The sequence below is a fragment of the Canis lupus genome, chromosome 24 (genome assembly GCF_048164855.1).
Source record: "Canis lupus baileyi chromosome 24, mCanLup2.hap1, whole genome shotgun sequence".
Classification (NCBI taxonomy): domain Eukaryota; kingdom Metazoa; phylum Chordata; class Mammalia; order Carnivora; family Canidae; genus Canis; species Canis lupus.
In genome coordinates, this window is record NC_132861.1 from 42,441,562 (window position 1) to 42,466,697 (window position 25,136).

Consider the following 25,136-nt stretch of genomic DNA (forward strand, 5'->3'; position numbering starts at 1 on the left):
CATTATTTATTAATACTGTTAAGGTCAGCCCTGTATTCAAAAGAATATTTACTATATTTAATCTGAGATTTCTAGGTGGTCTGTGGAGGGAGGATTTTTTAGGCTAGCCAGACCACCAGTACTGCTTAAATGCAAATGCATATCTTCCACTTCAATTTTTTACATGTCTCATCCAAATGCCTACATTCTATCTTAAGTAACCACATTCCCCAATCAGTTGTTCTTCATATTATTCTTTTTATTTTTCTCTCATAACACACTGTAATTATCTTTTCCCAAAGGGTTTTTCCATGCTTATTGTCTGTCTCTCCCACTGAGTATGTAGGAGTTATGACAGCAGGTACAAAATCTCCATTTTCTATTGTGTTTTTAGCCCCAAGGACAGTCTATAGCACAGAACGGACATGCAAATATTTGTTGGATGAATAATTGTTTTCTTGAAGCAAAAAGTAATAAAAAGACAACATAATGTATTTCTAAAAAAACTAGATTATGCCAATGAGGGCAACATATGAATGCTTAGAATTCTCAGCTGGGTGTTTATACCTTGTGACTTCAAATTATCAACAAGTTATATAATTGCTCTTCAATAATTTCAGAGAGGGCAGCTGAGTTAAAAACACATTGCTGCCCACCAATAGGATACTATTTTATCAGAAATCAAGAATTGGGCTGTCCTCAATCATTTTCCTTCTTTACAACTGAGGGATTATTCCGGGTGTTATCCATTACCCATCTGGGTGTGGCTTTCAAATGAATTCTGAAATTGTTACTCTTTTATCAAATAAAAAAAAAAGTAAGAAAGTGATTTTTATTTCAGTATGTTGGGCTTTTGTGAAGTTTTTAGCAGAATTATGAAAATGTCCTTCAGAGAGTAGCCCAAAAATATCCTCAGGACATGACATCTCCCCATGATGAAACAGAATCAAGAGTATCTCTGTTACCTCCTTCCATCTGTGTGTTAAGTAGATAGGAATTCTTTCACAGGGAACTGAGTTCTGTATTTTGACATATCAAATCCCCTAATAACAACCCTGAGCTTAGAAAATGTGACCTAAATATAACTAATTTCCCCCTTGTAAATCTTAGTAATCCTATTTTAACAAAATTTTCACACAGTTCATAACAGGATTCTCTTTGGAAAAAAAAATCTCTTGGAATAAAGGCAATCATATACCCTAACCCTGAACAACAACAACAACAACCATAAAGTAAATGTTTATTGAGTTGCTTCTAATGGGGCAGGCACTGAGGTGAGTAAACTAACATTGAGAGATTAGGGAACTTGCTCAGGGTTAGTTAGTGGAGTTCATGTTCTATAACAACTCTTTATATTGCTCCACAAAGAAAAATACATTCAAAGTCCTTATGTTCTGGAAGCAGATTCAGCTCTTGAATTTCTAAGGCTGATGATTCTACATTCTTTTTTCTTTGGTTGTTGGAAAACTAAATCAGAAGTCCATATCATGAGTTGAGAGAATATGCCCTTGGGTTGTTATATGGAATATAAATCTAAATCAGTGGGAGGCTTTATTCATGCATATTTCCCCAAGTTTTGGGAAACTCTCAGGTTGTACCTGGAATTTAAACATAAGATCAGTGATATTTTACTCAAAATTGTACAATGAATGTTATTTCACTTCAGTGGCACTCATTATTTGATTTGAACCTGCTGCAGCCATGAATCTTGTTGAACTACTAGTTCATAAGTGCTCCCTAACTAGGTAACTTTCTTCAGCTAAAAATCGCAGCTGATTTATGATGACATTGAAGAAGAGTCTAAGTCAGACACCTGGAATCTAAAATAAAACTTTTCCATTTTCATATATCTCATGTTAAGGTAATTCTAAAGAATTACACTTGGTTATTTTGTTTCTTCAACTCTTTGATCACTTTTAAAAACTTGTAATTCTCCATACTTCCTGGAGGTGGTGCATACTAAAGTGAGGTATGGTACTCCTATAAGACTTTGTAAGTACTGTTTGGTCAGCTTGGCCTGTATTTCATTTTGCTTAATTTTGTTCTTTTGCTTGTAAGTTTTCATGTTTTTCTTCCCCTTGAATTCTCCCAGGACTTAATTCAGTTGGCAAGCTCTCAGCACTAAGTGGCTAAGAAGGAAATATTCAGGTGCACCTTGCCCACCACCATCCACATGTTGTAACGATGCTGTATAATGATAGGGAGCACCCTGATGGGGTGGGAAAGTATTAGGGATTTTCTAGAGCAGCTGAAATTTGATGAAGGCTGTGTTCAACTTGTCTATTGCACCTAAACACTTAAAAATAACAGGCTCTTTGTACAATAGGCATATGTCCCTGAAAAGACAAAACGGGTTATTTCTCCAACTTATGTTTTCCAAGGCTAGTAGCTTCATTTCTGTTTTTTTTTCTATCTTATTTAAGTAGAGATGACAAATGTTTAAAAAAGAGGCAATTGTATAAAATAAGTAAGTCATGGAGATGAAAAGTACAGCAATAATTATAGTCAATAATATAATGTTGTATGGTGACAGATGGTGACTACATTTGTGAGCACTGTGTAATGTATAGTAGAACAGTTGAATCACTGTATTGTACACTTGAAACTAATATGATATGTCAACTAAACTTCAATAATAATTTTTAAATGATACAATGGTCTAATATTCAAGGATATTATGAATTTTCTACAGAAAAGAGGAGTTATAAAAGGATTAACTCTTCCATAAGCACCTGGGAAGAAATAATTCCTTTGTCTCAAATTCAAAATGCGTTGTCACTTACATTGCAATTTTCTGGAAAGGAACTACTGAGATACCAAAATTCTAATTTTTCTTTGCAACACTGCTATGATTCTACCATGTACCTAAAGGTCCAGCATTTATGGGACATGGTGTCCTCGCAAAGATCTTTAGGACAAAACAAAACAGAAAAACTTGAAAGGAGAGGTGATAGAGAAAAATGATAGCAAAATAATGTCAGATTCCACATTAAAATTGATTTATATTTAGCTTTTTTTCAAATGGGTAAGTTGATGTGATTTTCCTTTTAGCTTGAAAATTTTCTTGGCTGAATTTTAAAAGGTAACACAGCATGGGATACTAATTTTCATGGGGAAAATGAAACTTTATTTTCTCTCTTATATAGGATGAACTCAATTTATTTTAGGAGTTTTAAAAAAAATCACTTCCAACTTTCTATTAGAAGTGCCTATTAACCCAGGGAGGTCATTTACTGTCTCAGGATTTCAATTTTGGCATCAATAAAGTCCCCAGGATTTAGAATACATACTAATTAAGATGTAAACTCCAGTCCCATGCGCTATCTGGTCTAAGAGGTCATTCACTCACCTAGGACTTTGGCAGGCACTCTCAGCAGTGTCTCCACCCCTCGCCACCTCTGGGACTTTTTCATCTTTCAAATGCTCCTCTGCTTCCTCTAGGGGGCTGCTTTTGGAAGGGGAATGTTCAGGTTCTCCAACACACTCTTCTCTCTGATCTGTTTCAATCTGAATTAAAGGCACTTCCCTTGAGCAAAGTGACCGCTTGGTGTGGCTGACAGGCACAGATCCATGGCACGAAGAAGATTCTTTCTTAGAATCTAAACTGTTGTGGTTTGTCAGAGGAGCAGCTTTGCTCTTAGATGATACTGGGGGATGTTTGCTGTCGGTAATGGAGTTTTTCCTGGGGGTATCAACAGACTCCTGAACAAGAAGAACTGGCCCACCTTGCACTCTGCTCAAAGCCGATCTGTTTGCACATTTCTCCACTTGCATGGGAGAGCCCCCAGGAACGGGCTCAGCATCGGCTGCCTCGGCATCGTCCACTAGAATTTTGTTCTTCTGCATGAGGGCCTTGATGGAGTTTGCCCAGGTCTCATGAATTAACATGTTGGTGATGTGGTCAGTTCCGCCTCTGCGATACAAGCAAGAGTCAGATTTGCAGAGACCCGAGGAGGAAGTGCTACTGACTGGATGTACACTTAGGAAATCTTGCTGGCTGTTTTGAGCGAAGCCATCTAAAGAGTTGGCTTTGATGGGTGGGTTCACCGTCAGCCTGGCACCCAGGGATCGGCTATCGGGCACAGATGACTGTCTGTAACACAATGGGGATCGCAGAGAGGGTGACAGTAAGCCAACTGTCCAATCTTGGCTGCTTCGTCTGGAGGAGGCGCTGTCCCTGCTTTCTCTTTCAATGTCCCTCAGCATGTACCTATAAAACTCCTCGGTTATGCTCTCGGTGCTGGACTGCTTCGAGGGACAGCTCGGCCTCACACTGAGGTGGTCATTTTTATGGCAGGCCTGGTGCATGGCTGAGTTCAGGATGCTGGTGGCATTCTTGCCCGCATAGTAATCCAGCAGTAACTCAAACCCTCTTCCTTCATTTTCCATCTGGTTCACCATGAACCTGGAAAACTCCTCAGTGATGCTCTCACAGCTGGACTGCTTGGAGACAGAGCTGGCCCTGCTCACTGGCTGACTTAGGGTACTCATGAAACCCAGGCTATTTACATAAGCCCTGGCGTTAGAGTCCTCCTCTGGAATGCTTTCACAGCTGGAGGCCTTCAGTCGGCTCCACCTGTCTCCGCTGAGTAACCGGGTGCGGGGGTGGCTCTGGGCTTGCCAGACACCGTCTACCATGGAGAAGTCCGTTAGGTTCATGATCTTGGCGGCCACTTCGTTCGCAAAAATATTGACAGAATCTGGGACGTCCTCGAGGTTCATCGACTCGTCCACGACCCTGTTCATCAGCTTCTCCTTAAGCTCCGGGTGCTCATCCGTTTTCCTCTTGATCTCGCTGAGCCGGGGTGGCTTGTGCTTCCTCACGGTGGCCCCGCCGGGCTGGCTTTCCTTCTTCCTCTTCAGGGACCGGCAGGATACGTTGGGGGTAACCAGAAACTCATTCCCTCTCTTCCATGCACAAAACCAGGGTTGTTTTCCATTTGAGTTGTCAAGGCAAATTGCTGCGATTTCGGTTGCCATGGAGACAATCATCTCGGCTAATTCTTCCGCAAAGTCTGTGATGCAGTAGAGTTCTGCACGTGTTGCCTGCAGCACGGGTTGGGCAGGAAGCAGCGCATCATTCCCTAACCAAGACAGGTTCACTTGACCTTCACTGTTCAGGGGCAACACACGGTTAGACTTCTCCTGGGTGTCGGCACCTGCGCTGTCCTCTGCATCCTGGGGGCCTCTGCAGCCCTGGGCCCCCGCCGGCGCCCTTTCTCCTTCTGCAGGGCTTCTGTACTCCTTCTCATTGCGCCTTCGCGCAGGATGAGGGTTGCCTGGATCTTCTCCCGCTGCTCTTTTTAGGTATATTTCTTTGGGGGCTGTTTTAGCAGCCAAAGAGTCAGGTACTCTGGGACTACAGGGCAATTCAGACTGCAGCATGGGGTTCTTGAAGAGGCCTGGCTTCGCCAGGCCCTTGCTATCTGGCTTGAGATGAACTTCATCCCCGAGATCATTGATAACAAGACTAGTTTTGCGTGGACTGCTAAGAGGATGGCTGCTGGAATATTCAGAGGCTTTGGTCCATGCTTGACTGGCAGCCTGGTCAGGCGGCCAGTAGCCTAATTCTGGTTCCTTCCAGTTGCTGGTCTCATTAGCAAGGACGGCGGGGCACTCACCAAGCTGTACAAAATGGCTCATCTTCTTGAATGTGAAGCAAAGCACACTGAAGAGCAGTTGATTTGTACTTTCCATCCAGGTGTCAAGAGTCTCTGGAGAATGCCTAGTATCGTTGGGATCAATTATTTTGCTTTTCTGGCGAGCTTCATCAATGGAATGCTTCAGAATAACACTGGACAGGGTCTGTGCTACTTCATTCCTGAGGACGTTTTCTGAGCACAAGGTCTGAGGCTTTGAAGCAGCCTCAATGATTCTCTCGCTCATTGATTCCATGAGGTCTCCTACGCTGCTGCAAGATTCTGGCCTTGTTAAAAGCAGAGCGGCCTCCTTGAGCAATGCTCGTGCAATGGCCTCATTTCCCAGCTCCATGCTCCTCCCTGTCGCCAGACTGCAAGGTGTGGGAACTACTGCACAGGCCTCAGCTGTACCCGAGAGGCCACTGGGAGCCTTGGCCTCTCCTGTTTCACCCAGGCCACAAACAGCAATGGCACTCGCCACCTGAGTCATGCCACACAAAGCAGATGGAAAGGAGTATTCGCTGATGGAAGGCTCCTTGAGTACTTGGGATATTTGAGTTTGCAGTGGTTCACTGCCTCCCAGTGGATGCGTTGAAACCAAAGATTCTTGCTCCATTTTGAGCCTTTCTGTGGCCTGTGGACTGGAAATGGTTCCAATTACAGTGGCCGCACAGGCCAAGGCAACTTCTAGAGCACTCTGAGGGTGTCTGCTGGAGTTCTCTCCAGAGAAGACACCTGAGGTTTCAACAGAGACTTCCATGTCAGACCATGAGGTGATGGCTGCCTCCGGGGCGACGTCACTGCCATCTGGACTCTGAACAATGACAATTTTGGGGAGCTCATTCCATGACCGAGGGACCACCATACCTTTTGTGGAACAGCCACTGGGTAGCACAGCATTTCCGACAGAAACACTGACTGCCGATTCCTGGGGAGGTGTAGGCTGACACTGGGACAACCGAATAAATGCATCTTGCAGCACGGATTCTGCTAAATTTGTAGCATACTCGCCAGTTGTGGCTTCTCCATCTTGTTTGGGAGGAAGGGGGTTTGTGCCATCTTCATGGTCCCCTGGGTGTAAGCTGTTGTCATGCTCATATACAGGAGGCCCACTGTTCTTAACTATCCTGGAGAAATAAGCATCCCCGGGAGTATGTGGTGCCTGAGATTTTTCCACGTGACCTTTAACATTTTCCGAATAATAATAATTTGGGGCTGGCCTCTCATTCCACACAGCTTCACCTTTCTGTCCCAATGGCTCAGCTGATGTGCCCAGGCTCTGCAAAGTGGTGTCTTCTACTTTTTCCAGAGATCCTTCTGCTTTCATCAACGTCGGATGATATTTGCCAATATATTTGTCTTCCAAAGCATAAAGTAACTTTTCCTTGTTGTAATTCCATTCTTCCTGAGTGGCTTCCTTTGTTTTTTTATTTTCCAAAACATTAGCTGAGACACTTATGTTTTCATAACCTAGTGAAGACAAAACGAGGGCCCACTATTACTTTTTGGATAGCAGGATCTCGTGAGTGTAAAATAATAATTACTTTCTAAAAATGCTTTAAAGCATCAGATTTCCCTCCTCCCCCTGCAAAACACCCAGCATTTAGAACATTCCTTTGAGACAAATGGATCTGAAAAGGCTTTTGTGTTTCATTATGGAATCCCACTCCAAAATAGCTTTCAGTGTGGAATAAAGATGTTAGTACTAGAGTGGGAGGAGAAAACCCTGGAGAACTGAGTGCTGATCATCTTTCTTTATTTTTTTGAAAGATTTTATTTATTTATTTATTTGAGAGAGAGAGCAGAGAGCTCGAGAGAGCATGAGTGAGAGTGGGGCAGGGGCTGAAAGAGAGGGAGGAGCAGACTGCCCGCAGAGCAGGGAGCCCAATGCAGAGGCTCCATCCCCAGGCTCCCGAGATCATGACCTGAGCTGAAGGCACATGCTTAACCAACTGAGCCACCCAGGTGCCCTTATCACCTTTCTCCACAGGAGGAGTAACCCAGACAGTTGTATCTAAGAGCTTCCCAGAGCATACAGAAGGAGGAAGGATGTTTAAAGCCACCTCCATAGTAAGCCTTGTGGCAAACACTTGCTCTGAAGTTTGGGTAGGACTTGTCTCAGGTAGTGCCAACAGCATCTGCTGTATCCCTTTGTCTTTGGCTAGGAGTGGGGAGGACGAACACATTGTTCACTGAGCTCTATGGATCAGTAAACCAAAGCTGTGAATAAGTGCTAAGTGCTAAGTACTCCCCTGGGTTATTTCCTTCTGCCTTTAACATAACCAGGTAAATATCATAGATATAGCTGAATATAATAAATGTAACAGTGCTAGAGGCACTATTCTACTCCCAAATAATGGATAAGGGAACGGGGGCTCAGAAGGACTAGGAACTGACCCAGGCTTCACAGTCTCAAAGAGGCTGTGCTAGGATTCAGGCCAGTTTAAGTTGGCTTCAACTAATAGGTGGCTTTGTGGTAGTCTCAGGGAAGATAACTTCCCTCCCTACGATAGTCTTAGGCTCTTGGCAGGCAAGAGGATGTCCATCAGCATCCCTAAAGCATCTTTAGGAAAATGGAGCCATCCAACCATTTAATCTAAGCGCATGAGTCAGTGGCCTCACTAGAAACTCGGTAGGTGAAGATTCTGATGCATCAGCCAAACGGACGTGGCTGAAATCTCACTCATTTTCATAGGGTGACTAATTTCAGGATGCACATTTGTTTTATGGGGCAGTTCTCACCGTTCCTCAAATCTTCCACCTCACTTTCCTCCTCCAAGTGCTCAGAGGCGGTGAGAAAGTCCTCCTCGATGGAAGACAGGGAACAGTTCGTGTCATCCTCCACTTTCAGGACGTTTGTTTCCAGGTGGAGCTGCCGCTCCTGCACCAGTTCCAGACCAATCAAAAATTTGTTGATCTCAAAGATGATGCAATTGGTACTGTTTGCCCTGTTCCCTCTCGCACACTGGACCAAGCAGATATCTGGCAGCCAAGGACACTGAATGTCAAGAGAAAAGAAGGCATTTATTGAAATAGAGAATAAAAAAAATCATCACTTCTGACCTTTCTTCTTCCACCAGTCTTCCTTGTTACAAGGAGTAGGGGACATTTAAAATATTTGGAATATCTTCTGGGCTTAGATTGATGAATTGCTTGAAAAAAAATTCAAGTGATATTCAGGCACACAGGGTACCTAGGAGAAAGTCTGACTTAGGGGAAACTAGGCCAGTTGTATCACATATTTCTGGGGTCTACTGTCAAAGCAAAAGTGGCAGTGGGCAAAGTTAAACAAGTTAAGGAAGACCTTCATCAGAGTTCTTAAAATAGGAAAGAGGGGCCCCAGAAGTGAGCTGGACCACAGCTCCACAGAAATAGAAGGCACTAGGGCTTTTAGGGGCTGGTGTCAGAGGGCTGTGGGTCATCTGTGCTTGCTAACTGGTTCTAGCCAAAGGAAAAGTAAATGTTTTTGCATCTGCATGGCAGGAGGTAGTTTTGCTCTGGCTCCTCCTGAAGCAGATCTCCATCTCCCATCCTTCCACAGAAGAAGGGACACCGTCTTCTTTGATGATCTTATTTCAGAGATGGCTCTTAGGTCTTTGAAAAAGATGCTCCCAGGCTCTAAAACTGTCATGAGGCCTTTAAAGTGATTTACATCGCAAAGGGGCAGAGAAATAATTCATAAAGATGTTTTCTAAAGTAAATGTTCTAAGGAAAGGGCAGTTAGTGCCTAGAGTCAGAATGAAGCCTAAAGTCGAGTTAAGCCGAGGGGAACCTTAAGGCTGTCTGGGGCGTGCTTCTTGATGAAACAGAACCCTGGTTTCTCAGGGATTCTCAGACCAGTATCTTTTTCTGCCTTGGTGATGTTCAGTAAAACCTCTGCCAGTATTTCAGTGTTTCTATTAACTACAGTTGGAATTTCTAATGCGTATTGTTCATCTGAAGAAGCAGACACAATGAGATATAAAGAAATCCACTGGAAGAGCACTAATTATCTCTAGAAGATCAGCATATAGGAAAGCAGTGATACAAAGGCTCAAATCGTTAGATGTTGTCCCTGTGAGACCTATTAATTCTGTTCTGTTCTAGAGTTTACAGACCATCTCCCTGTTCTCCACTACACATTTTCTCTATTCATATTGCTGTCCATTAGAAAGCAATAAAAGTTTCGATTGCTCGTGCACCTATTACTAGTAAACATATCTTGTGCATCTCGAGATTTTTATTATTTTTATAAAAGGAACAATACGCTGATTTGTAGTAAGTTTTAACAGAAAATTATTTGACTGGAAACAAGAGCTATTGGGGAGGAGAAAGCTAAACACATTTATATCCAAGTGGAATTTGAAATGTTTGGGGGAAATAGTTTATGTCTAAACATTTAGTTTATAAAAAGGATTATTTAAATCCTATGCTTATCTGCAATTAGAGTTAATTGGGTCTAATCCTACTTAACTTACATTTTGGAATCCTTGAGTTCTGAATATATGTGTGTGTAAGGGGTACGTGTAATGCACAGAAATACACACATGTCCACATCCATATTGTATTTCTGAAAGTAGTATATCTTTTTGTTCCATAAATATCATTTATTAATCTTTTTAGTTGAATATTATAATTAGAGTAATTCCAGGACTGGTGATTATAAAATGAAAAGTCCAATCATTCTCCAAGGGGTCCAGGGGGCTCAGAAACAGAATTGATCTACATGCTTAGGTAATTAGGTCTGTTTCTCGAGGAAGGGGGTTCATAACCCTGCTTTTCAAAGTGTGGTTGTAGACTAGCAGCCTTGGCATCACCTGGCAGCTTGTTAGAAATGGGTAATCTCAGGATCCATCTCATATCTACTGAATCAGAATCTGAATTTTCAAGAAAAATCTCTTTGTGATTCCACATGAATTAATATTTGAGAAGTGCTGATTTTATAGCTTTATTAAAATAAAGATTTTATTCATTTATTCATGAGAGACACACAGAGAGAGGCAAAGACACAGGCAGAGGGAGAAGCAGGCTCCACGCAGGAAGCAGGACGCGGGACTCGATCCTCGGATCTCAGGATCACGCCCTGGGCTGAAGGTGACGCTAAACTGCTGAGCCACCCGGGCTGCCCCCGATTTTACAGTTTTTTAATGAAATTCACAAAGGGTCTGAAATCTCCCACAATAATGAGGAACTACTGCTGTAGAGTAACAGTAGCTGGCTTGATTAATTTTATTTCCACTGAATTCAGATATAATACACTTACTTGAAATTTACAAGATACTTTCTGGGTGTCTATTTTATGCAAGGTATGCTGGGAGGTACAAACATGAATAAGATGGGGGGTGGGGGGCGGCCCGGGGGGCTCAGCGGTTTAGCACTGCCTTCAGTCTAGGGCATGATCCTGGAGACCCGGGATCGAGTCCCACATCGGGCTCCCTTCATGGAGCCTGCTTCTCCCTCTGCCTGTGTCTCTGCCTCTCTCTCTGCTCTCTCTCTCTCTCTCTCTCTCTCTCTGCGTCTCTCATTAATTAATAAATAAGATCTTTAAAAAAAATAAAGATAGGGGGTGGGGACTGGGATGTGGGGCACAGTATACTACCAGTGGATCAGGCATGAATAAAAATAATGAAGTCGCCATACTTATAGGTAAAAATGGTTGCATATTGGCCATTTCATATCATTGAGATTAAATATATATGACCTAGGGTTTTATATATTGTGGCAGGATTCAAAAGAGATATTAACAAATCAACATGACCAGTTAAGTAATACCTGAAAATAAACTTAGAGAAAGGACTGTGTTAAATGTGCAATGTTCCATGGTTATTGCATTCATAAAGAGAAAATATATTTTCTGAACAATGTTCTTGAAAGTAAATAAGCATCCTAGGAGTCTTAGGTAAATGAAGGCCAAACAATGCAGCCTGTAAAATAATGGTAGGTATTATTATATAATTTTTATTGTAGTCTATTAGGTGCTTTGAATAGCTTATTACCTTTAATGCAAACATTATTTCTATGAAGTTGGGGATGCCATTACTATCTTCTAGAGGAGAAATGAGGCATAGAAAGCTCCTTTGGAGGCTACACAAATATAAAATGCAAGAGCCAGCAGTGAAATCCAGGCCCATTGGGCTCCAATTCCTGTGTCCTTTCCAATTCTCTCCATGGCTTCCTGGTCTAATCAGCAAAACTCCAATATCAACCAAGGATGTGCAATTTGAAAAGGATGGTTTGCACCTCAACCTCCTCGAACTCATGCATGCCCAATAAAATTATGTGTTCACCTCACAGAAAGGACAGACATAGGTGTAGATCTTATTATTGTACATAATAAGCCTCTCAGAAAAAATTTTCTTCTGTAGAAAAATAATTGAATACATAACCACATCTTCTTTATCCATTTATCTTTCGATGCACAATGGAATATTCCTCAGCCGTTAGAAACGACAAATACCCACCATTTGCTTCGACATGGATGGAACTGGAGGGTATTATACTGAGTGAAATAAGTCAATCGGAGAAGGACAAACATTATATGGTCTCATTCATATAATAAATAAAAAATAGTGAAAGGGAATAAAGGGGAAAGGAGAAAAAATGAGTGGGAAATATCAGAAAGGTAGACAGAACATGAAAGACTCCTAACTCTGGGAAATGAACTAGGGGTGGTGGAAGGGGAGGTGGGCGGGGGGTAGGGGTGACTGGGTGGCGGGCATTGAGGGGGGCACTTGACGGGATGAGCACTGGGTGTTATCCTGTATGTTGACAAATTGAACACCAATAAAAATAAATTTATTAAATAAATAAATAAATAAATAAGGGGTTGGAAACAGAAAAAAAAGAAAGAAAAATAATTGATTTTACTTGTATTTTTCACTTAGTATTTTACTTGTCCACTGGCTGTCCTCATGATGATTTTTCTTAAGATATTTTAAAATCTTACACTAAGGCTCTACTAAGAATTGTTTGGAGAAGGAAAATGTAACTGTTATGCCAACTTCTCACTTGATGTTCACTGGTATGTATGCATTAGTTTCTCTTTTTAGAGAGAGAGAGAGCATGTGAGGGGGGAGAGATAGAAGGAGAGGGAGAGAGAGTGAATCCTAAGCAGCTCCATACTCGGAATGGAGCCGGACACAGGGCTCCATCTCAAAACACTGAGAGACCATGACCTGAGCTGAAATCAAGGGTGGGACACTTAACCAACTGAGCCACCCAGGCACCCCACTATTCGTTAGTCTTTTGAGACACATATGTATGGATAGTTGTGCATGTGTTCATATATATTTAATAATATCCATAAGAAATAAGGTCAAAGAGAATGCTAGACTAAGTAAGTTGCTCTCTAAAAGCAAGATGTCCAACTTATTTACTACCGTATCCTCAGCATGAAGAAAAATGCTAGACTTATAGTATATAGTATATTCATTCATTCAACAAAGGTTTACTATATTTACAATATTTACACAGGAATAACAGAGGTACATTATGATTATTTCCTTACATTTTTTCTGAGTCGTACAATTTAACTGCAAAATAATGTAGCAATATAAAGAAAGCAGTAGGGTCATTTGCTGAGTTGGAAAGATGAAGGCATGAATAAATAAAGAGAAAACTGTTCATAGATAATGAAACTCATCAGGAGGCAGAAGGGGCACTCTCTACATACATTATCCTTGTGACAATATCCTTGTACTTCTCTTCCCCGGATGAGCCTAGCCAGTTTGTAAATGGATGCTTATTCTTGGTGTGCCCAGTAGTCTACCCTGGTGTCTTTTTTTTTTCTTAAAGATTTTATTTATTTATTCATGAGAGACACAGAGAAAGAGACACAGGCAGAGGGAGAAGCAGGCTCCATGCAGGGAGCCCAATGCGGGACTCGATCCCTGGTCTCCAGGATCACACCCCAGGCTGAAGGCAGCGCTAAACCGCTGCGCCACCCAGGCCGCCCCTACCCTGGTGTCTTATTTTGCTCTATCACCTTTTTATTTGGGATGAAAGGGGGGAGGGAAAGATGGAGAGGGAGAGAGAAAGAATCTTAAGCAGGCTTCACGCCCAGTGCAGAGCCCCCGGGGCTTGATCCCACAACCCTGGGAGATTCACCTGAGCCGAAATCAAGAGTCAGAACTGAACGAACTGAGTCACCCAGGCATGCCTTATTTTGCTTTAAATAACATTTTCCTTCTACTTTACCTTCCTTCAGTTTTTTGGACATGGAAAGAAAACACACCACTTTGTATTTGAATAGTCCTTTTCAAGGTGCCTTCATATTATTTTATTAAATCATTATGACTAGTCTCTGAGAATGAAGAAAAGATATATTTTTTAAATATCCATTTTACAGAATAGGAAATTATAGTTGAGAGAAGCGAGGTCACTTGTCATCTGGACTACTGAAAATCTTCCGTATTGTAATTTCCTGGCATAAAGGTGCCAAGTGGTTTGTTGATTCCCTTCTTCACAGGGTCACTGGGAACAATAGCTCTGCCCTGGGGGTTGATCTAGACTTCTCCTAAGAACCCAGCTCAAGATTCCCTGGCCAATAGCTCCATTTTAACTTGTGGATTAACAGGTAACTAACTCTCATGAGGCAGGACAGCCACACTGAGACTATCCGTGAACAATTAGGTACTGGGTATGGCTGGCTAACATGGGATTCAATATTGATACACTGCCCCAAAATTACTGCTCTTTTAAAACACATGGATTAAAAAAAAACATGGATTGTGGTACCTAGAAAATGAGGTAGGGCTTTGGGAGACTGCAGAAGGGTGAAGTGGTATGTAAGAAGTGGTGGGGACTCTTGGGACAGAGAAGAATGAAATGTTTAAGAGTGTTACAGCTCACAGACAATTCTTGATAGCTCTTAGGAAAAGCATGCAGGATGTTAAGCATGTTTTTGATGGATGATATTTAATGAGTCCTGGGCAATCTGACTTTCCCTGACCCCAATTACATCTGTGTTTATTTTGGGAAACAAAACATCACTCAGTCTTCTTCTGGTTCTCATACCCTGTGGGGCATCATGTTTTGGCTCACTCACAATCCAAGTGATTTACATGGAGTTAATTGACCTCAAACTCCGAGGTGATCCAAGCAGGTGACCCAGCCTGCCGGTTGGAACACTGCATTCCTCAGGCCATTGTGATTGGTTCAGAAATGGACATATGGCACATGGGAACCAATAGAACACAATTAGACTTTTGCTGGGAGCCATCTGGAGGAGACAACTCACTTTTGCTTAACTTGAACCCAAAGTGATAGTGATTTTTCCTGGGAAGAGACTGTCTGATAGCAGGGTAAGGAGAGAGAAAGCCCAAAAGAGGAAAAATCCATGTCCTGGTGACACTGTTCAAGTCCCACTAACAATCTACCTATTAGCTATACTATTTTTATGCATAATCTAATTTTCTGTCATATTTAATTAAAATCCTAATAGGCCTGGTGCAGATATACTATTTTAAAACTCAGATTTGAAAATTCCTATTGGTCATCATACCTTTGCCCAGTATACAGAGAAAGCACTAGAACCATTTCTGTTTTCTCTTTTCTTTCTCACTAAGAAAATGTGTTATTAGATTGACCAGGAGAAATTTTGTTCCTGTCTTTTAAAAAAGTATTTATTAGAGAGAGAGAGAGAGAGAGACAGAGAGAGAGAATGAGCAGGAGGGGCAGAGGGAGAGGAGGAGAATCCCAATCAGACTCCACACTGAGCATGAAGCCAAGAAAGGGCACAGTGGGGCTTCATCCCATGACACCAAGATTACCACACCAGAGATCATGGCCTGAATTGAAACCAAGAGTTAGAGGCCTGATTGCACCACCTGGGTGCCCCTTTTCTAGTCTTTTTCTTTTTTTTTTTTTTTTAATGAGGATTTTGGTTTTCTTTTTTTTTAAGATTTTATTTATTTATTCATGAGAGACACACACAGAGAGAAGCAGAGACATAGGCAGAGAGAGAAGCAGGCTCCATGCAGGGAGACCGATGTGGGACTCGATCCCAGGACTCCAGGACCACTCCACTTTGACCCTGGGCCGAAGGCAGGTGCTAAACTGCTGAGCCATCCAGGGATCCCCCCCTTTTCTGGTCTTGATTACCAAGTTGTAATAGGCTGTGTGCAAATTTTTACAAAGCATCTGGAGTAGATGCAAGAAATAGTGGGTAGGTATCTGAGTTTTTTGACATTTGGAAGGACTAAAAAATAAAAGAATATTTTAAAATTTTCCATAAAAACTAGAACCCAAGAAAGAACAATTGAAGGAAAACAAATGTGCAACATTTTAATCTGTAGCTGTATTATGTGTCACTATCAGCATGACTTATTTGGGAATATCCACAATCTTCGATATAGTATGCCTTTAGAAATCTTATATTTGTTTCTGCAAATCAACTAAACAATTTATAGTTGTAAAAACTTGTCTTCAACTAATGTTATAACGACTCATCTAATAGCAATGAAGATCAGTGCACTGAATGAGAGTAATATTATCTGAATTCCTGCTTTATTTTTAGTAACGTTCATTTCTTTCTTTCTTTTTTTTTAGATTTTATTTATTTATTCATGAGAGACTCAGAGATAGGGAGGCTCCCTGTGGGGAACATGATGCAGAACTCAATCTAGGGACCCTGGGATGACTCTCTGAGCCAAAGGAAGACACACAACCACTGAGCCATGCAGGCATCCCAATAATGTTCATTTCTTCTAGGAATTTTACTCTTTAAGGACTCACTCACTAACTCACTTTAGCCTTTCGAGGAAACTCATTTTCTGTCCATGGGGTTGCTATCCTGTATTTATTAGCCTGGCTCATTTGGTATATCCTAAGAAATAAATATAAGAAGAAAGAAGGAGCTAGGATTCTGGGACCATACGGTATGAATTAGAATTTTGGTATTGTTTGAGAAACATAAAATGAGTCTGGTTTTTTTTTATTATTTAATAGATTTGAAGAAAACCAAGATAACTAGTCATTCTGTGCCCAATGTGTCTGCTCTAGTTTAAGTGCAAGTTAGCATCATGAACTTGAGAAGATAATAAATGTTAGGAGTTGAGGTAAAAGAAGCTCTGCCAAACTCTTGAGTGGCATATTCAGAAGAAATACAAATGAGGACTTTTTGATTACAAAGAGATTTTGAAGTCTTTTGCTATGGGAGCTTACTTGTAGCATCTATTTGAAGTTCATAACGACTTGTGCCAAGAGTTGACCATAGATAACCTATCACTAATGAATATCTTATCAAGAGCTTACATCTCTTACCTGTGAAACTTCAAAATCTGCCTGGATATTTCCAGATGTTAACCCACTTAGAAGGACAATTTCATTTTCTTTTGGCTGTTGGACGTTCATGGAGCTGATGAGTTTTGGAAGATCTGGTGAAACATTGACCAATTTCTGTGGAGGAAGAGATTAGTTTGTTTAGGTGATTTCTTTTCACCTCCAAAGCACTACCCCAAAACTATTCACTTGCAAAAATAATATATAACTTATACAAATGATAGATTAGATAATATACTAAGATTATTACTAGAAGAGGTTGTATGAAATTGATGCACAAAGGTTTAGATTGGAATAGAAAATTACTTAACCATAAAGCTTTAAAAACTTTTTAGTTCTAAATTTTCCAAAGTAGACATTTAATTACTATTACAGCACAGGTATACATAGTAGGATTTTTATCCTCTTCATAGTTGGAATAAGAGACTTATTGACTATAATCATCTATTCTAACAGAGTCAATAATCATAGTATCAATAATAATAATTTCCAATATTCATTTCACTCTATGTACTAGGTGCTATGCTAAAGACTGTACAAGTTACATCTTAGTACACTTAATTCCCACAACACCCCCATATGGATTAGGTAACATTATTACTTCCCTTTTTACACATAAGTAGTCTGAGGTCCAGAGATTAGTTTACACACGCTCATATAGCTAAATCAGTGCTAAGTTTCTACTCTTAGCCGTAGCAGAAGACTGTCTCAAATCACTCATATAAATCTTCAAACACACAGTCCAAGATGCCAACTTGCTTTGGTCTCTCCTGCTGTCTCTTTGACAAACTCTGTCTGCACCGTAAGTCCATTAAATGAAAGCATATGTACAATTTTTCCTCCCAAATCCCTCCAGTACTACACAGATGAATGATATTTGAAGCTCTGTGGAAATCTATTACGGATAATCTGTGTGGGCAATTAGGTCTGAGAAGCTTCCAACCCAGGTGCAGCATTGTCAAGAAAAAAAACATTACAGGAATAACAGTAATCACAGGCCGACTGTTCTGATTGCAAAGCTGCAAATGGTGTGTTATCACACCACTATAATACCACTATTTGGTATAACTACCAAATAGTGAGGTCAAACCATCTTCAACTTTGGGCATTGAAAGGATAACCACATCACACCAATTCTTCCTATCAGACTCCCTATTGCCTCTAGTTCCAAAGGACTGAGGGGACCTTCAAGTACTTGCATGCTGTCAAGGATTTACATCAGGATCCTCTCAATCTTGTGAGTTGGAATATGTAGCTGCTGCAGAATGCCAAGAGTTTGAGCCCCAGTTGAGTTTAAGACTAGGAAACCCAAGTTAGAGACAAAACATTTGATCAAAGCAGCAGGAGGGACCAGACCTGAGAGCCACAGAGAAGGGCTGGCTGGTATCAAGCAGGTTTGGAAAAACTTTGGAAATGTCATCTCAGGCAGGGTGTTTGAGAGCAAAGGAGGTGGGGGTGGAGAAAGCATCTAGCAGGGCCTGGGGGTAGGGGAAAGCACCTGTTCAGAGAGCAGCCCAGTTATCTTGGGAAAGCCAATTTCATGAATACAACGAAGGCAACCTGCATGGGAGGTAGCAGGGAAAGGGTCAGGAAATGGGTTGTGGTGAAGCCACCCAACCAAAGAGTCTCTAATTGAATGAGTGCCATTTATAGGTGAAGTCATGTCGGCTCTCTGGTTGGCCCAGCAAGCCTTTGTTATGAGCTCCTGGAGAGCTCGTGTTCCCAGGGTTACCTGCTGCAGGTGCTCTGTGCTGCATGCATCCTTGTTCACATCCAGGTTCACGAAGCAAACCTAGGAAAAAGCCCCAAAACAGCCAAATAAGTGAAAAACCTGGCAGTTCTTTTAGAAGAAAGCATGGAACCCATTTGGGGCAAAATATTTGAGGGTCCTGCAAGTTTCGTACAGTTGGTCTGGCCCAGAAACAGCCGCTGTACCTTTGGGCTTCTGTGCAAAACACTCACACCCTAGTCACAATTCCTCTGACCCCACCGCACGCCCTCTTCTGTTCATGGCCCCACAAAAAGAATGATCTCTCTGTATTCAAGTCAATGTAAGTCCCAACAAAATCTTCAGACTTATAAAGGGTTATCCAATCTCAAAAATAGGAGAAAAGATACTATGTACTCTAAACCTCTGATTTTAATTGCAATAAACATTTATCTCCATTTATCTTTTTTTTCTCATTTCTCCCTTCTTCTCTCATTTTCGAACCAGTGCATGATAAATGGCTTCTCTTTGTTTCATGGTTTTCATTAATTTATTTAATCCCATTGTATACTTTGCTTCTTTTTAGTCATCTTAGATAAATGTCTGAATAAGCTAGAGTATGAAACCAAGAGCAACAATATTAAAAAATAATTCAGAACAAGAAGAAGAAAATTGTAGTTTAAATTTCAAACACAGCCCACAGAAAAAAATCTACTATGGACATTCGCATGGAGATAGGGAGAAGAAAACTTAAAACATAAAGAAGTGAGATATATTATTTTCCTTTCCCCTTTAATGAATAATTTAACTTAATTTAAATCTTATTTACTTATTTATTTATTGAGTACAGGTGACACACAATGTTACATCAGTTTCAGGTGTACATAGTGGTTCAAGCTTTTTACTCAAGTTGATTTGCTCATATAAAGCTGATAACATTATTTGGATATTTAGTCAGATGTCTGGACTTATGTAAGTGCTTAGAAGCATATGGGGCCTTTCAATTTCAGTTGTTTGGGGTTATGGTTTCTCAGAATCCATCCTTTCTCTTTTTGAGGTCAAAAAACATTATTGGAAGATTTGGGGTGAGCCTTTAAGAACTACACTAGTTATATATTGCAAAAGTGTAAAGCTCACTACTGATTTATTCCCTTCAATGGAATATTCTCTGGTTTTCTGAACTCACCATATCCTTGCAGCATATCTCTAGGTTACAGTATGTGCTTGTTAAGAATAACCTGATAGGCATTTGTGGGAAGAACTGCCATTCACACTCTCACTCAGAGGCTCTCCTCCATTGGTTTAATAGGATGGCTAACTAGGAACCAGGCATGAGTTCCTTCAGGGGTAGCACAAAAGAGAGGCAGGGATAGTAGATGGTGCTTGGAAGGAGTTCATGTTTCAGAGCAGTTTGTGAATATTCATACAATAATTGGAACTTTGCCCTTGGAAAACTGGTTCAGTATCTGTTCATGTTCAGGGGCTCTGAATAACGTGCAGCTGGGACTGCATTTACTAACTGATTAGACAGTTTTCCATTCACCTTAAAGAAAGGTGCATTATCTTAACCTGGCACCCAAGGCTCTTATCTTCTATTACGGGGGGGGTGGGGGGGAGGATAATGCAGAGACCAAGAAAAGGCATCTATAGTAATTACTTCTCTGTCCTCAGATATGGTCTTTTGTTCTCTGAGATGAACTTTCTTCTCTTGATTCATTCTGGGCTGTGATGTGAAACTGGCTACGTTTGGAGGAAATTCTCCACACTTGCTAGCTAGGTCAAGACTAGAACAAAATCAGGCATAAACCATCACTTGCTCATCTTTGGCACATGTATCTTTCCATATCTTGGTGGTAGAGGATGATCCAGATTTTTAGAACCTGATGTATATACAATTTTTGAAGAACTTTTTTAAGAAAAGGAAAAGCAAACTGAACTGAAATTCTAAATTAGATGTAAAGGTGAATATTCATTTATTTAGGAGAAGAAAAGAAATCACAACAAGTCTCAAATTTAAAAAGGGTGACAAATATCACAAATGTGACAACTTACAGAAAAATGATATTTAATCCCCTGCTCAATACATCTCCACAATACTCATTCCCTACACTTTTGGCTCCATACTCTTTGATCAGCTTTTCATATGGCAGATGTTTTATAATATTTTATTTAAACAAAACAGAAAGATAATTCAGTCTTAATATTTTCAGTGGATTTTTTCAGCTTCACAAACTTTTATTGATAATATCTTGTACACTTCCCAAGTTGTTGTCAAATTCAGTGGGAAACCACTCCAAAATTTCTTTCATATATGAGTTGTTATAGGCATACTCACTCTTAATATTATTACAAGTTCGTGCTCTACAACCGTGAGAATTTGGATAAATTCTCTTTTGTTTGATTCCCATTAAAAAATTCAAAAAGCATATGGTGCAATTATAATTTTCAAAGCTATCAAGTAAATTTACTGCAGGAGAGAACTTCTTTGTTGACCAGGCATCAATGAGAACCCAGTCTTGTGTTTATAAGTTCACATGTCTGATTGGGAGAATTCTCCACAGACTAGTTTCTGGCACATAGATCTTGTTTTCTCTCCACTCTCTACATATTTCTAGTGTTGGAAACAGTAGGACATACCTTATATTGTGAAACCACTTCTGACCTGATACCTTCATGTCTCAATCCCTGGCAGAGTTCCCACTGTCAATGGTAAAAATATTCCTGAGAGCCATCACTCCACAGGCATGGCTAGCAATGGCTTTAATTATACACTAAAGTGACCTCAAGCCACATAAAGTTATCTCATGTAAACACAACCACACTCAATTTCCAAGCCAGACCCCACACATGTTTGTGGGTCACTCCAATGACTCTCAACATAATAAGATATAGTGGGAATCTAATTGGAAAGAGATAACTGTAGTTAAAATAGCTTCCTTTTGAAAATTTCTCAAAAATATATAACCATGTGAGCTCCTGGGAGAGTGGCCTGGGCACCAGATGAGCCCTGAATTTTCAGCTTTGATGATTTTACAGTAAATCCACATCCTGCTAAAATGGTCCATGTAATGGTATCGCTCTCTTTATTGTCCACTCTTTGTGACCTTGAGATCTTATTGAGATTGAGGCACCCACCAACACTGAAGTCCAAAAATGAGAAAAGCTTGTGCCCAGAACAGCTGGGGAATGGTGGGTGTGGGGTGAGAGGTTTGTGGAAGTTGATAGAACAAAGAGCTCCATGTTTCTGAGACGTATGGTTCTGATGCTGGGTTCTGAGAAGACAAACAATACCAGGTATTGTTCTTACTCTCACGGAGTTATGGTCTGGAGGCAGAACACATTTCTTAAATCTATGAAGCACAATATTAAGTATTACAGAAGTGACAGGCCTACGTGCTGGAGAAGGAAGGTGGGAGAACGAGGTCAATCACAAATGGCATTGCAGAGAAGGCTGGACTCAAGGTGGAGGAGGCAGGACATATCTAAAATGGCACAAACAATGAATAGATGAAATCCCTCTGATAAGCACCTGTTGAGTGACAGTAAGAGGCTCTGAATTAATTAAAGTGAAGAGAAGGAGAAGATAAAGGCTGTGAAGTCCAAGGCAAGAGTCACGTCCTAGAGAAATTCCAGAAGTGAGGCCAAAGTTGGTGAGCACAATGCCTTTCTTTCTACACTATGAAGACTCTGGGCATAATTCTGCAAACTTTTTAAAGAGTTGAAGTAAAGAAGAAATCATAATTTTATGCTCTGCTCTCTGTGCAATAAGGGTTGAGAAAGACCTGAGGGTTTTTTGAGATTGAGGCATCTACCAACACTGAAATCCAAAAATGAGAAAAAGCATGTGCTCAGAACAGCTGGGGCATGGTGGGTGTGGGGTGAGAGGTTTGTGCTGCTGAACAGGTGAGGCTGCTCCCTGTGTTACCATAGGGGGTTAAAAGGAAACTTTTAGTAATGGAAGTTGAAAATACACTTCTAGGGGTTTAGAGTGAGTGTTCCATGTCAAAAATATGAAAGCCGGGGAGACTCCACACTATGGTTCTATGGGCTGTGTGTCAAGAGGGGTCCCTCAGGTTCTGGAGAGAACTCCGTGGGCAGGGAGGTTGAGGCTGTATGTCAGAGATAGCAACCAATTGGGAGTAAGATGTGAATTCTCTGTGTTGACACTTCATGTCACACTGGAGTGATCTGTAAAATGCCCAAGTGTCCAAATCCAAATATACCAAATGATCTGAGGAAATATTTTTTAAGTATGTGAGTTTACTTAATAATCTCTTGCACATAGTTCATTTCCCTTCAGCCTTCCTTAGATTATTTATTCATGAAGGCAAGCCCTGAATTCTTAGTATTTAGCAAAGCCTGACACTTGGTAGGTGCTCAATAAATGCTGATAAAGGCACATGCACCCATGGAGTGGAAGCACTGTCTCAGTTATCACAGGTGTCATCCCTGTAATAATTGTTTTCCTTATTTACGTCGTGAATTCCGATGTTGTCAATAAACAAAGTTTTCTTCCAGTAAGGATATAAGGGAATAGATGGAGAAGTTATAGAATTAACCAAGCTAATGTTAATCCAGAAGTTGGTACTATTTAAAGTACTTAGATTGGCTTCTTTGTTCTGTGAATAAGGATTTGCTAAAACAAAACAAAACAAAAAAAAACCTTAAATGTTGAGAACTACAATTGGTAATAAACACATGTAAAAGGCATTAACACTTTTCTTGCAATGGAAGCTTCTTTCTCTTCTCGGAACCTACATTTCATGTTGTGTCTGCACGTGTCCTTGTTTAGACCAACTGCAGACATACTCAGCCGAGGCAGATGGAAACACAACCATCACTGGGAGAACACAGACACTTCTTTTCTTGCCTTCTTAACAAAGCAAATTATGAGGTTGTATGGACCTTTCAAATGCAAATGCCTCTCTTCTGTCATTATTACAGTTTTAAAATAAAATGTTGGAAGAATAAGTATAATTGAGAACATGATGTCACTTTATGATTTTGGTGTTTATGCTATCTAACGGAATACTCTTCCAAAGTTACTTGTACATCCTAACCATTTTAATGTTCATAGGTAATAATGCTGTTTTCTCTGTTTAGTATTATGGGTTATCTAGTCAAGCAATATCAATTATTTCATATAAGTTCCTTTTCATAAATAGAGAATCATGTAAGCATGTTTAAAAATAAAATTTCACTATGGAATTTTAGTAAATACTGATATAAGATATATTCTGATGTAGGAGTGCCTGGGTGGTACAGTTGGTTAGGCATCTGACTCTAGGTTTCAGCTCAGGTCATGATCTCAGGGTCCTGAGATCGAGGCCCCATCAGGCTCCCCATTCAGCATGGAGTCTGCTTAAGATTCTCTTCTTCTCCCTACCCCCATGCGTTCTCTCTCAAATAAATAAATAAGTCTTAAAAAAAAGAGAGATGTATTTTGGTGTAAGAAATTGTGAGAAAAAGGTTAACATTAAAATTTAATATAATAAACTGTGCAGAGGATCCATGGGGAAGGGAGGAAAAACTGAATGGGAAGTCATCAGAGAGGGAGAAAAACCATGAGAGACACTTAACTCTAGGAAAAAAATTGAGGGGCACCTGGGTGGCTCCGTGGTTGAGCCTCTGCCCTCCGGCACAGGTCGTGATCCCTGAGTCCTGGGATTGAGTCCTGCAGTAGGCTCCCTGCATGGAGCCTCTTTCTCCCTCTGCCTATGTCTCTGCCTCTTTCTGTGTCTCTGATGAATAAATAAATAAAATCTTTAAAAAAAGGAAGCGAATAGAGGGTTGCCAAGGGGGACAAGGGAGGAGGAATGGGGTAACTGGGTGACAGGCATTAAGGAGAGAATTGATGTGATGAGTACTGGGTGTTATACATAACTGATGAATCACTGAATATGACATTGGAAACTAGGTATGTAATATATTTTGGCTAATTGAATTTAAATTAAAAAAAAGAAGGGCAGCCTGTGTGGCTCAGTGGTTTAGCGTCACCTTCAGCCCCGGGCATGATCTTGGAGACCTGGGATTGAGTCCCACATCGGGCTCCCTGCATGGAGTCTGCTTCTTCTCCCTCTGCCTGTGTCTCTGCTTCTCTCTCTCTCTCTGCGTCTCTCATGAATAAATAAATAAAATCTTAAAAAAAAGAAAATGTAGTAAAACAAGAAAAAATAAATAATTTAAAACAGGGATTGTAATTCATAGCACCTTTTGTGCATTAATTGTACCTAAATGGTTTTAAATATTTATTATGTATTTATTGTAGAAGTCAGACAAAAGCCATTTTAGGTGAGACAAAAACGTATAAGACAGAAACAATACTGTATGTCATATACAAAACTCAGGATTGACATTTTGAATTAAAACCACAGAAAAAGGGATCCCTGGGTGGCGCAGTGGTTTAGCGCCTGCCTTTGGCCCAGGGCGCGATCCTGGAGACCTGGGATTGAATCCCATGTCAGGCTCCTGGTGTATGGAGCCTGCTTCTCCCTCTGCCTATGTCTCTGCCTCTCTCTCTCTCTCTCTCTCTCTTTCTGTGTGTGACTATC

The 25,136-nt window shown here is 40.7% G+C and overlaps 1 protein-coding gene across 3 annotated transcripts in view; it reads right to left on the reverse strand.

Annotated features, from left to right (window-relative positions):
* The window catches only part of SPHKAP (SPHK1 interactor, AKAP domain containing), a 169,551-nt gene that overhangs the window by 23,053 nt on the left and 121,362 nt on the right, over positions 1-25,136 (reverse strand). For all 3 annotated transcript variants that reach the window (XM_072796546.1, XM_072796547.1, XM_072796548.1), the window contains 4 exons: positions 18,610-18,669; positions 16,860-16,994; positions 8,361-8,616; positions 3,329-7,088 (listed from right to left, as the gene is read on the reverse strand). In XM_072796546.1, coding sequence (XP_072652647.1) covers positions 3,329-7,088; positions 8,361-8,616; positions 16,860-16,994; positions 18,610-18,669 — 4,211 coding nt within the window. The remainder of the gene's footprint in view (positions 1-3,328; positions 7,089-8,360; positions 8,617-16,859; positions 16,995-18,609; positions 18,670-25,136) is intronic.